The 13,846-nt window shown below is 45.2% G+C and overlaps 1 protein-coding gene across 2 annotated transcripts in view; it reads right to left on the reverse strand.

Annotated features, from left to right (window-relative positions):
- The window catches only part of Tpst (tyrosylprotein sulfotransferase), a 273,629-nt gene that overhangs the window by 229 nt on the left and 259,554 nt on the right, over nt 1–13,846 (reverse strand). For both annotated transcript variants that reach the window (XM_077654525.1, XM_077654524.1), the window contains exons 3-6: nt 11,682–11,972; nt 10,206–10,640; nt 7,147–7,397; nt 1–6,145 (exon numbers count right to left, since the gene is read on the reverse strand). The exon at nt 1–6,145 is cut by the window's left edge and continues 229 nt beyond it. In XM_077654525.1, coding sequence (XP_077510651.1) covers nt 5,818–6,145; nt 7,147–7,397; nt 10,206–10,640; nt 11,682–11,825 — 1,158 coding nt within the window. In that variant the 5' untranslated portion in view covers nt 11,826–11,972 and the 3' untranslated portion in view covers nt 1–5,817. The remainder of the gene's footprint in view (nt 6,146–7,146; nt 7,398–10,205; nt 10,641–11,681; nt 11,973–13,846) is intronic.

The raw sequence follows: 13,846 nt of genomic DNA on the forward strand, positions 1-13,846 counted from the left end.
AAGCGCACCACAATCGCACCCATTTACATCAAACTCCGGAAAACAAAGCACCTGCTAGATAGATACAGCCAAGCAATGGTATTTAAATGAACATTGAAACAAGCCAACACAGCACGCATGGCAAAGTTGCAAGATTCATTTGATTCAAAATAATGCAAATCATTGACATTCGATATAAGTGGGCTTAGCTTTGCAATGCACAGGTAACATATCTGCCCTCCGCCTGGAAAGTGATGCAAACGAAGGGTCTTGCCGCCATCAAAGTGAATTGTGGAAAACAGTGGCGGCGTTTTTTTGGTCCCACAGATGGAACGCTGCCAAGAAAGGCACCACCAAGGAGATAGAGTTGATAGAATGCTCCACAATGGTTCAAACTAGCAGAGATGGCAAAATTTTTGGCCTATGCCCCATGTCTGATGCATGATACAAGCTGTGAACAGTCAGTACAAGTTGCATTAAACTTGGTATGACTTCTCTGAAGGCAAAAAGCACAAAAAGAGAAGAAGGTACGAAACTGAACGAACCGTTGAAGTATGTGCGCAAGAATCCCGGTCGTGCAAATCCCGGCATTTCGCAGCACTGAATATTGAACGCTAAAGAAATCATGTTGTCTTCTAAAAAAGGCAAATAACCGCAGAAAACATAGGACGGGACATCAGTCCACCAAGCTCCACATAATGGGCAACATGCAAGTCATTCTTTCTTGTGGTAGGTCAAGGCTTCAAGCAGCAGTAAAGAAGTAGGCACAAATTTGTGCAGAATTCTACCTAATTTCGCCTGCACCACTCTATGGCATTTCCAAAGGTCCTACCAAGTCTCGTGAAGTACGTGGCTTGCAGGAAGCACAACTTAGTACTGGTAAAGATTCGATACTTCATTGCCCAAAATTCGTGAATTTCCCATACGAACACATGAATAAAGCATTTACATATACCTGACCAGTGGAGCAGTTCTGTCACCCAACTCGGTGGTGTGCCCTTTGTCAAAAACCATCCTCTGCATCATCTGAAGTCTGGCTAGCAAGAGCACATCTTGGGTAAAGCTGAGCACTGACAGACATTCCTCTCTGCACTTTGATGTGTCACAAGCCACATACCATCCTTGCTGTGCACCAATACAGACCACATGCTTTTAGAACACATCTTCTGCTGCAGAAAAAAAAATTGTGGTAACTTAAAAACAGACCACAAACCTAATCATCAGAAATGGCTAAGCCCATGAAACACTGCATATCTTTGTAGACTAAATGTCAGAAACGAAAGCAGAGTGCATCAACACTGTGCAGTAATCAGTCCTTTGGGCAGACAGTTTTCTGTCATATTGTGCCATTACATTGTGCTTAAGATTCTAGTGACACCATCAGTTCAGTATAGCACCCTGGGTGCCTCAAACTCCCTCTGCAGTGCCTATTAATTTTCACCACATGCACTTGTATTGTGCATCTTGAGCCAGACTCTCAGCAACACAGAGAACAGGGGGAGGAATGCACTCCCATTCAATTGTGCAAGGAAACGAGCAAAGCACACGCAGCACTGTGGAGAATAGTTGGCACACACGATATGTGGATTGGCGGAACAAAGGCACTTGCTCACGTCGGCACCCGCAGACAGATCACCCCCCTGCCTTCACAACAGAAACGACTGAGAGGTGAGGTTCAAAGTATATGGCATCCTTCGATTACACTAATTTACAAAGGATTGCATTTATAAACTCCATGCTATGTGACATAATCTGCCAGATAGCCCTTTTTGATACTACGACAAAGCTGTCCATTAAGTCCATGGCAAACAAGGAGCCTTAAAATTTTTGTTTAGTGCTCTCGTGGATACGTTGAAAACAAGCTTAAGGCTGCAAATTAGGCTGAAATAGAAAATACATTTTGGCCAGAGTTATAACACACTGAAATGAATTTTTCACAACCCCAGGTTCAGCTTAAATTAGCTGCCTTTTAATTACTAGGCCAAAGTGCATACTCTCAAATTTACAAGCCAGTAAAATGAACGATTGTCTATAAAACATTAACAAGGAGAGAGTTTTTCTATTAATGCTTACACTTGCTAAACACACTGGCAAATATATCCACGAAAGCACATGAAAAAAAAATTACCGTGTGCGCTATGCTGGTTAAAAATGATGTGTATACGCTTAGCAACTACAAGTCACGGAACTCTCTACACACAAGCTTTCAAATGAACGCACCATGTAATTTTAGCTACAACACATGCTAGACCACCATCAGTAAGCTACTGGGTACTCCGTACTTTGAATGTACACTGCTTTCCAACGCAGCACTGGCATTAGAGTAAGACCTTTTTAGCTACTGCCCACTTAGGTACATGAACTTGGGTGCCGCATACCTTCAGCTTACATTTTTTCTAGATTGATTAATAGAGCTACATTACCTTCATTTCAGGCATAACTAAGAACACACTTGCACTTGTTTCTGCAACATCCACATACTTTTTCTACACACTCAGTATTCAGTGGCATACTCAGTATGCATAAAACACATTCCAAGGAGTCCTTAGGCCATAGCACATCCACAAGTACAAAGCCAATGTTCTAAGTTTCAACAACATGGCTATAGACACTATGCTTGAACATGCTGTCTCCACTATTTTCCTTTTCTATGTTTAGCATCGCATTTTTTTAAACAACACAATTCGCACACCAAATTTGCACACTAGGGTTCACTTACCCACGAGCACTTTCTGCCCGAAAAAAATAATGTAAAAAGAAAGCTTTGTGCACTTCACCACATCAAACCATCCACAAAGCTGCACGTACCACAGTCCACACTACGCACAAGGACCCATAGGGATTGGCCCACCACCATTTTTACAATGTCAGCAGCTGTCTGAATGCAGCCAATTCTGGCCTCTCACTTCTCAAGGCCCACGCATGACCATTATGTCGAAGAAAGATACAAGGAAAAGAAAAAAAGTTGTCAGTGTCCACGAACAACGAGCACAAATAGATGATGGACATTCACACTTCTGTACACATACACACGAACACATATCTTTACTCAATGTAGAAAAGACTGATGCGTATCACTTGTTATAGGTGCCCCGTGATTTCAAACATCTTTGGAGTGTGGCATTAAGATGCAGCTGCTATAGACCAGAAAAAAAGAATACAAACAAGTACTTCTTGCAGTGAAAATAGAGCATTAACTTTCTGAGCTCAATAACAAAACTGCTCAATGAACAGAGGGTCATCAAGGTGCATACAAAATCACAGGATTTACAAATAGAACAAAATGCTCACTTTCATTCCAAACATGAGCAATCGAATATATGTCCTCTTCAGTGATATAGAGTTGTATGGAGGGACTGCACCCCAATCACAGAAGGTAGTAAATTGTGCAAAAGCCTCAAATACTACTGAGTGCACCATGCTAACATTTACAGCAGATGTAAAAAAATAAAAAATTGTATCCTTTTGCCTTGCTAGTCTTTTGCCCTTAATCTGTGAGGTCAGAAGAGGACATATGCCTCAAAGCTGCAGCCAGAAGTGGTGGTGGTGATTGGTCTGTATATGCCCACAAAGAATGCCCTATCCATAGTGCAACTACAGCAATGAAAGACAAAGACTCTAGAGGAAAATATAGGAAGACAGATCACAGGACGAAAAGACACCAAGAATAGGAATGGTAACTCTAGTCCCATTCACCGTTCACGAAGAAGTATCAAATGAACCAGATGAAAAAACTAACAAACTTTATGAGTTCAAAACTACACATTAGAGTAGCCATCTCATGCTATGAACAGCTTACGATTTGTGCTGTTAATTACACATCAAGGCTGTTCTACCATGCAACACACTGTTGGGAACTGTGCTGGGCCTCTTAACAAAACCCTAACCCAACCCTCCGCGAAAGCATGCATACTTTGAGAAATCATGTCACATGGCGCAACATCAAGCAAGCAAGTTCATCGAGGCAGAGCAACATGTTTCAGTGAGAGCACGAATTGCACGCCAGTATGCCCAAGGAAATGCACATGTCCATCGCTTACATGATATGTCAAAACATGTGTCCCTGCAAAAATTTTCAGCCCAATAACCCATTATCGAAAGAAAAAGTGCCTAAACTTGAAACGTGCAAGCAAGAGCCAATCTTCTGAAATATCTGGTGCATATGCAGAGCTTTTGGAACATGCAAAGCTGCATCACTAAGATGAAATCCAGGCAGTCAATCAATGAAGGATGAAAGTGTAAACAAGGGAATGCACCTTTCATTAGACATTTGCTCATGAAGAATGAGTTGCTTAATCACACCCATTGAGTCCTAAATTTTGGTAAAAATGAAGATTTTGCCATTACGTTAGTTAGGAGTGGATTTCTAATCCCTCATAACAATGAGGCAATGAATTTAGTAATGTTAACTAACTTTTATTTTCAGCTTGAACTACTGATTAAAACTTATTCAGCAAAACTGCCTCTAATGAAAATTAGCATTGACAGCATCATATGTTAAACATTAAACCATCAGTTCATACCTGTAACTTGCATTAAATAACATCAGCCAGCAGTTACTTTACCTTCACAGAATGCAGGACAAAACAAAAGAATCAGGCATTATTAATGGTAAAAAGATTCTTAAGACTTTAACTCCTAGGCAGAAACATGCTAAATCAGGAATAGAAAAGTAAATGAAGTATAAAAATAATTCAATCTTTTTGAGCTTTACAAGATAATGTGAGATAACCTCCTCCAAACCCTCATAATTGGCAGAAGCAATAGAGATCTTAGAGCCAAAAATGCAAACTGGAAGTGTTTATGTATGCATATGAATAAATTTAGGCACTTCCTTGATCAGAAAAAAATTATTTTCAATGCTCAGCATGTTCGTGTACAGCTCTGAAAATTTATGTGTCCAATTTTATTCAAATATCCTTCCTCATCACCACCTGACAGAGCTGACAAATCTTTTGTAAAAAAGATGTGTGCATTTTCACCCAAGTGAACACATCATGAAGAACGTACTATTCTCGTGTCATCTATGCAGACAGTCAGATGATGACAAAATCTTCGAAATGCCCCTTGAAAGCCATCGAATGACCGATGCCGTTCAGTAAAATTTGTGCAATAAACTTTTTGCCATAACATATGCCTTCGAAATGTGTATCTGGCTGTATCTGTCAACAGACCCCAAGACTGGAAACACTGGTATAACCAGTGCCATAGTTACTGAGACTTCCTTCGCCACGCATGAGATTCATAAGTGGGATATCCTCAGCAAATCAATATAAATTTGAACAAACAAGACATTGTAAGCTGTGCTTTTCTGGAAACATTTGTCATGAGTAAACATCCATGATAAACATCCAGGAGACAACAGTTGTGCAGTCTGTCACTAATCATTCTATATGCACCTCATTTCCTCACAAATCAGTCTCATGAAGAAAAGAAACAAGTTAGTGACAGCAGCTCCAAAGTCCGTGAAAGACTACAGAAAAGCTCCATGAAATGCTAAAATTCCTAACAAATCTGCCCGTGCAGAGAGGTCAAGAGCTCTTCTTATTACCTTAGCTATAAAACATCATTTTTCTCTTGAGGGCACCCACAACAAAAACAAACTGAAAAAGAAGAAAAAAAACACCACATGACAGCCACACACACTCACACGCACACCACCCTATGGCATATGCTGAAAATGCCAGCCACAATCGACTCCTGCCTAAGTGACTGCAGCAGGCTCCCACCTGCTCAAGACTTTTTTTTTTTGCACTGAAGTGACTGCTATGGGCTGCCACAGTTCTGCACACTTTGAGTCACACAGTTCAACGCTTCCAATTCCCGCAGCTTTTTTTCCTACGGTGTTGGTGTCCTAGACTGTGCATCCTGCTCAACCTTGCGCCTGATAGCTCCTCGACGAATCGCGTCCCGGTGCTGCGCCAGCTCAAGCTCTCGAGCGCGCCACTCGGCTGTGTCACGCTTGATCTGTAGCGTGTTGTTCAGCACGAAAGAGTCGGGCCGGCCGTAGTTTGGAGGGTTGGCCATCGGATCGTAGCCTAGCTCAGCCAGCATGGGAGCCACCTTGGCCATGTCGCGCACAACATCCTCTGGGATCTGACCGACCCACTTGCTCAGTGCCTCCAGGTTGATGGGTTTAATTACCTGGTCTGTGGAACGCTCCAGCCTGCATGGAAACATGTGAGTGGATTATGGAACTACAAAGAAATCATCTTTCGCATTCAGTCCGCTTAAAACTTTTGCCACTGAAACCCTCTCTTTGTTCTTTCTGCTGACTGCTAGTATTCTATTTTGCTGCTTGAGAAATAAAATAGGCATTCTTATTTAAATTTAATCAAGGTATTAAAATGCAACCTGGTAAAATCACCACCGGCTGAAACAATGTAGCTAGTGTGAGCTCACACGCTACAATTAGAAAAGCATGACGGCACAGAAGAGTTAGGCAATGCAATGTAATGGCGCAATGCAAAACGTTACTTTCTACGAAGAACCAAAGCAAAATGCTTCTTTTTTGGCTTCACCTTTACAACGTGGTCAACTTTACTATGCCTTCCATAAAGCTTTTGCGACTATTTACATGCCAACCTTTCAACTATTCTCATAGGAATAGACAAGTACAAACTCTACCTCAGACAACACCAAAACCTTACAGCTGCACATTGAAATGGCATCAGCACACTTACAGGTGACCACCATTTAAGTTTTGCTCCATTAAAAGAAGCCAAATTATGCCTGTAACCTCGTAAGGTTACAGAAACGGGACCCCAGAGCTAATACAAATAATTTAGTGTTTAGAGCAAGCAATTGAATGGATGAGGAAAATTACAATTCGCCTTTTTTGCAAATTCATGTCTGTGACACATTTTCCTGGAAATTCATCTCTGCGAGGACACCCCCCCCCCCCCCTTTTCGGTGTCAAGAACTGAAAATGATACGTGTGCCGCGTCCCACCCAATTCCCCGCCCTACAAACAAGAGCACCAATTCCAGGCCTATGAAAACTACATTTTCAATGGCCAGGCGGGGAATGCGTTGTTTTCGCTCACACTACTGTACAACCACCAGTGACTTAATGCCATAAACCCCGGAGAAAGTCTCTGTGCAGCTGTTCCTTCAATAGAAATAAAGTGTGTTGCAGAATGCGCGCGAAGGGGAAAAGACGACTCACTTGGAGAGGGATATGCCCGACTGGTTGATGACCTGCTCGTGGTGGAGCACCGAGTCGTTCCAGGGCACGTCGAGGAAGGCGAGGATGCGCTGCAGCCAGGGCTTGGGGTGTAGTACCAGCTGCTCGTAGTAGACTGGCATGCACACACTAGGCCCCAGCTGCTGGCATTGCGTGTACATGGAGTACATGGCGGCGTTCCAGCGCTTCAGGCACTGCCGGTAGTCGGTGAGGTCATAGCCCGTGATCGTAACCTGCAGACGCCCAGGAATAAGAGAAGAGAAAACGTCTCAGCTCGGTCAAGCTACAATGACTTGTTTATTGCCTTGACCTCGATATGCAGCAGGACCCCCACGATTCACTCATTACTACCGGTTTCAAGACGGGTTCACCTACTGAAAGACTTGGGATAGTTACCCGGGCACAAAGCATGGCTCTCAGCACTGAGCTCCAACATCACAGCTCCAACATCCAACATCACAAGTAAAGCTATCTGGCAAGCAGAAGAACAGGAAATAAAAACTTAACGATGGAGCACACAACGTGACAAAGCACAGTTATACTTGTGCGTCTAGCTCCTTTCTCATTTCAGGGCGTAAAAGCAAACACCAAGCGTAGCGGCTTTCGAGTCGAGCAAGTGTGTGCCCTTTCAACCGGCAAGCTGGCTTCACTGCTAAAAGATAATCAATGCGGCGAAGCATCCTCCTGCGTGCAAGGTGATAGGCTCCAGAAAAATGCTAGCATCCTGACGATAAATTTCGCGTTCACAGCAGTCGACTGCACGTTCTTTCTGACGCAAAATACAGCCGCGCTAAGCGCAGCCAATGAAAGCAGACCATACCACACCTCAGAATCGGTGCGTGTCCGCCAGAAATTAATAGCGCTCGCTGACAGTATTGCTTCAGCTGTCTGTTCAATTCATCTCTTCGTTTGCTTTCCAAACTCGGTGACGAGAATAGCCATGAGTTTTCGAAACATGAAACATGCTTTCCGATAAGGGAAATTCACTTGGCAGCTACTTAGTAGCATTTTCATCAGGATCTTTATTATGTGTAACAGGTGAAATATTTGCAACCTATTATGTTAAGCGATGCACTCACTTGAAAAGCACGTAGATTATCTAAATTTGTATTGCGCGCAACAATGATAGCACTACGTGCACATTGATAAGCGAAAATCGAAGGAAGGCGAAATAAACCAGCAGCGGTGCTGAAAACAGCGGATAAAGTTGTAAGTCACCAGGGGAAAAAGAATTGAAAGGTTGATCCGAAGTTCTTTTCTGCCAGGAAGCAATTTTCGACGCATAATCAGCACGTAAATACTAACTCGTTATTTGATGTCTAGATACAACAACGCCGAAACACGCAATGATAAAACGATGTGCAAGCAGCGTCAATTGTCTGCATTTAGCTCTACTTAACTTTGCTCGTGTCTGCAAAAACAGTTAACATCAACATGGCTCCTGCAAGAGCACTGCAAAGTTTCGCGATGACACACAAAAAAGTTTACGGCATGCTTCAAAATAAATTCACTATGCTGCAAAATAAATGGGCCACGCGTCCAAAGAAATCACAGTGGATGCATAAAACATATCATTTTCAAACATCGCATTTTTCCTCGAGTCCAACTATGTCGTAAGTAACTTTCTGGTGACATCTCTCGTTCTGCTCGTATAGTTGAACCGGTTGACTGCATATTCATAGACTTACAGACAGCGTTTCGCACTGTCCCTCACAGCAAACTACTCTTGTCCACTGGCTATCAAATTTTCCTTCCTAACACTCACAATACGGATATCCTGCTTCATGTACTCAGAAAGATACGCTGTGCGTTGATGGTTATCCGGTCTGTAATTAAATCACCCCTTGATCATGACCTTTTGAGCAAGCATTTCTCAAACTTCTCTAAGTGGCGTCCTACATGGTAAACGAACATCAATTTCGTTTAAACTGTATTTATGTGGCACATATAACTCCTTGTTCCCATATTTACTCAAAGACATTTACCTAAAGATACTCCTAGAATGCAAATACATTACATTTACACCAGATATGTCGTGGTTCAAGTACGCCGATGTGATTTCTAAAAAAGCTCCCCGACTCAGATACTTGCATTGCACTTTGTTGCACCGCTAGATATCAAATTACCTACATAGAAAACTCTGATCCACCCATTCCTGGAATGTAGCCCTATCCTTTGGAATCCCCATCACCTTGTGGACGTAAACGAATAGGAATCATTTCAAACGCAGCCTGTCCGTTTTAATTTCACCGATACGACAAATTTTTTGCTCTCTTCTCATGCGCCCGATCTGAGCCTCACGTCGTAGTATTTAATGCTTAAGGTTCATGCACGCATCAAATAGCATTCCTCAATTTCAGTCACTTCGAAACTAACATTTTCTGAGTCATCATCACTAAGAAGTTATCACGATGTAAGCATTTTCTCTTTTAATCCTCATATTGACATGTTCAAACACAGTTTTATTCCACGCAATGCAAAAAATTTAGAACTCCCAGGCCGTACTCATGCTCTGCCTTTAAATTAATTTTTGAATTCTGTGATTTGTAGCGGACGCGTTCCTACTTTGCCGTTTCCGTGTGCTCTCATAGTATCGCATACGCTGCTAATTTTTAACGATTGTGTTTCTGTGTTGTGTTTTTTTATCCATCCATGCCATAGCCTTACGCGAGGCTACGATATGTGACAATACCCCCCCCCCCAAAAAAAATGAATAAATAAATAAAGTTGTGAGCCCAATGCACGTCACTTATAAACTGCAAGGCAAAAAAAAAAACGTACAGTTCAGTCCACAGTACGCGCTTTCAAACGCAGCGCGTTTTGGAGAGGCCGTTAGAAAGTCGTCACTCAAGTACCGCTCTTCCATGTTTACTTCAGGGCCAGCTAAACACTAAGGAACGACCACGTGGCGTGTTTTCTAGCCCACGTGCCGCTATTCGCAGAACGAAACGAGAAAAAAAGGGTCGTTTGCAAAGACGGAAATGAGAGCAAAAGGAAAAGAAAGGCATAGTAGGAGCGAAAGCAGAGGAAAAGAAGAATACCTTTCGCGTTATGATGGAGTGCACGACCGCGCGGCCGTCACGGATCATGAGGAGGAACTTTGCGTGCGGGAACAGCCTGTGCAGGTAGACGGCGGCGCGCAGCGTGAACGGGTCCTTGTTGCAGAGCCGCGGGGCGGGCTTGCCGTGGCGCACGATCACCTCGAGGATGAAGGCGGTCATGGCGGCGTCGAGCACCTCGTCCGTGATGCCGCCCTCGATGAGCCGTTGCACCTCCGTGGGGCTCTTGGACCACTGCTGCTTGAGCGACAGCAGCCGCGGGATGATGCGCGTCTCCTCGCCACAGCGTACGTCCGGGTGCGCGTCGAGCAGCACGCGCACCAGCGTCGTGCCGCTGCGGGGCATGCCGCCGATGAAGATGAGCGGCATGTTGCGGTCGTACGGCAGCTTCTGCGCGTTGCGGCCCCACACGAACCGCTGCGCAGGGGGTCGGATAAGCCCCGCACCCCACATTCAGGACGCCGCACACAATTGCTCCACGACAAAGAAAAAAGTTGTTAAAACTTTTCTTGTTGTACCTAAACGAGAAGCTAATCGCCAGGAAAAAAATTATAAGCTCTAGGATTCTGAAACCTAGCATATTTAATAAAGTCAAACATTGAAAGGTGAGTTCTTTTACTGTTGTGATTAGCTAGCGGAGTAATAGAAGTAACAGAGGACAAGGGTTGAAGTTCGGGCGAGCTGGTTGTTCATGATAGGGCAGTGTGTCCGGTTCGTGTGTTCGTCTGTCCTTTCGCGCTGTGACTTATCATAATACAGGACGCCGCGGACCGTCGCCCAGTGTTACCAACTGCCATTTTTTAAAGTTTTATCCTAATATAGGAGACTTGCAAAGCGGCTCTCTAGCGCGACCAAGGCCACACGCGTCCGTACTCTTGGCGTCCGCTCCTTTGCCGTAACTAACCATCGGTCATCGGCTCTCCGTATTATGTGTTCCGCTCAATTCGATGTCCTCCTTTTTATTTCACCTAAGGGATACTAATTCGCGTTTGTTCCATTAACCGACGCTGGGATGTCTCTGTTTCTTGTAGTTACTCCAATCGGTTTCGTTTTCACAGATCGTTATACAGGTTATCTTCAATTTAGTTTCAAGCCTTCTTGCTGGCCGCCAAGTTTCAACCCTAGAGGCGAATACTGGCCACTATTGTACCCTACTCTCAAGAGGTACAAAGCTCAGCTACTGTTCCTAGCCTGATATTGCCCTGTAAAATACACTCAAACCCATTCTCACCTTCCTAGCTACTCGGTCAGGATCTGCGCACACCACTTGCCCTGGACAGGTGCGTACCCACTTGTAACCTCCAATGCCTCACTATACCTATCGTAAACTGCTTGCATTTCCGTGCCAATACACTCCGCTTCACACACTTGCTGCAGTGGTGTGAAGAGAGGTTGCTCAACCATAGCAGCGGCACAGCAGCCACCACCACCGGGGCAGGACTGCGTGCGGGAACTGACCTCGGGCGCTACGTAGGAGATGCTGAAGTTTCCGGAGCGGCACGACCCGAGGATGGAGTAGCAGAGGAAGCCTGCGAAGAGGCAGGCGGCGCAGAGCACCACCCACCGCCGGGTGGGCCTGGGCAACAGCACGGCGCTGCGCATGTGTTTGGCCTGGGGGCGGATGAGGAGGAGGGAGAGGAGAAGGAGAGCTGGCTCCGACCGGGCCGCGCGCTGCTACCTCATGCTACCAAGCTCCAGCGGGCGCGGCACACGGGCTGCTCGCTGCGCAGCCGCTGCCTCGAGGTCCCGCTGCACAGAGAGAGAAACGGGACACAGTCAACCCCAGCAAGTGACTCTCTATGACGGCCCACTTGCGAGCCAAAACAAGATTGCAAAAAGAAAAAGCGCCATTTTCTATCAATGTGCCTTCCTACACTTGAGGCCAACATGCTGTGGCTATGCGGTTAATGCTACGAGCTGCACCATGGCCACACTCTAAACGAACAACAGTAAAAAGGGAGTAAAGCTGTCCTCTAGCGCGCTCCCTTTAATAAAAGAGGGTGCGTAAGAGGAGAGCTTACTCCTTTTTACTCCCATACAGGTGTATTCGTGTTTAGTATGTACATACGAGCTCGAGGCGAACGCTTCCACTAATGGGCTGCTCTCACGAGTCACATGCCGTCTGTTGCAAAAGTTTACAATCCAATCCGCTGCAAGGTTTTGCAACACACGGCACATGGATCGAAAAGCAGTCGGCCAGCGGTCGTAGCTTTTATATCCTAGCCGCAAAAAGTTGCTGCCGTAGCAGCTTTACAACGCGGCTGTCAGCAAGACTTTTCGAGAGCGGGCAGTTGCACCCGTTGCATCTAAACGCAGACAAAGTTGTCAGCGTGCAACCGCACGAAATGAATGTTAAAAAGAGATGACAATGATGAAACAACTTAAAGCATTTTACGTGCTCAAAAACGACAGTGTGCGCTATGAGGCGCAACGGAGCACGAAGAACTAGACGAGCAACAAATCTTAACAACCTGGTGCGCAGAGGCAGATGGTGGTGGTTCATGGGATCGGTGCTATGTGATACTACTCTCCGAACGATGGGGAAAATTCAAACGCAACCACACAGACCTGCGCTCTCTCCGCGCTTCTATTCTACTGGCCCTGCGTCCAGGAGGCACGAATTAGCGCTGAAGGTGAAATGCTTGCGCAATCGCAGTTACAAAAAAAAATTAGCAGCGGCTTAGCTTGGCTATGCCAGGATATACGTAGCGTAAGCTACGCTGAGCATCAATTGCCGCTGAGCAGCAATTTCCCTCTCCTTCTCCATGGCTATACCACACTTGAAAACGCCCCGTTATATGTATACCCCCGCTGATACCTCTGCGCATGCGCACAAAATGAGAGGCGCTATCAAACGGCTCCGGCACAGCGTCAGACTTCGCTACTGCCCAACGGAGGCGCACAGCTGGGCACGCGCCGGCGCCAGTGCGTCTGCGCTGATGACTTCAACTCTCTGGAATGCACAGACCGGTGAGGCGCGCGCGGCGGCGGCGGCTCCGGCTCCCCAGCTGTGCGCCGTGTGACGTCACTGCTCCTCGCGCATGCGCAGCACGGCTCTCCAAGAGCCACGCGAAACTGCTCAACCTCGACCAGTGTAGCTCACGCTAGAATAAAAAAAAAAGAACGATGGCTACTCGTGATTACGATACAATTCCATTTTCAACAGAACACCTTCCTCAACGCTTAGCGCAAGAACGATGCTAGCGCTCGATGCCGCAGAAACGCACTCAAGTTGTAAGCTTCTGCGCTTACATTTGAACGATGCTCGACAGCACCCAGCAGCACGCAGGTACAAGACGCACAGCGTGCCGAATCTGCCGCATCGAAGTTGTAGATCGTGCCGATTGCGACGACATACGTGACATGCTTCGAAGAATAACGAGCCACAACGGGGGTATGAAGGAATTCTTTGAAACCAAGGATAGTATAGGAAAACATTTCAGTGATTCAGTTTATTTGTTAGATTGGGGAATATTCATGATTCTATAAAAGATAACATGATATAACCCTTAAAAAAAAACTCCTCATTTCATTCCTCATCTGGCGAACGAACAAAATATATTAACAAACATTTTCGTATGTTTTCCTTTGGTTTCAAAGATTTGGTTTCTCTCGTACGTTTC

Source organism: Amblyomma americanum, chromosome 2 (genome assembly GCF_052857255.1).
Source record: "Amblyomma americanum isolate KBUSLIRL-KWMA chromosome 2, ASM5285725v1, whole genome shotgun sequence".
Taxonomy (NCBI): domain Eukaryota; kingdom Metazoa; phylum Arthropoda; class Arachnida; order Ixodida; family Ixodidae; genus Amblyomma; species Amblyomma americanum.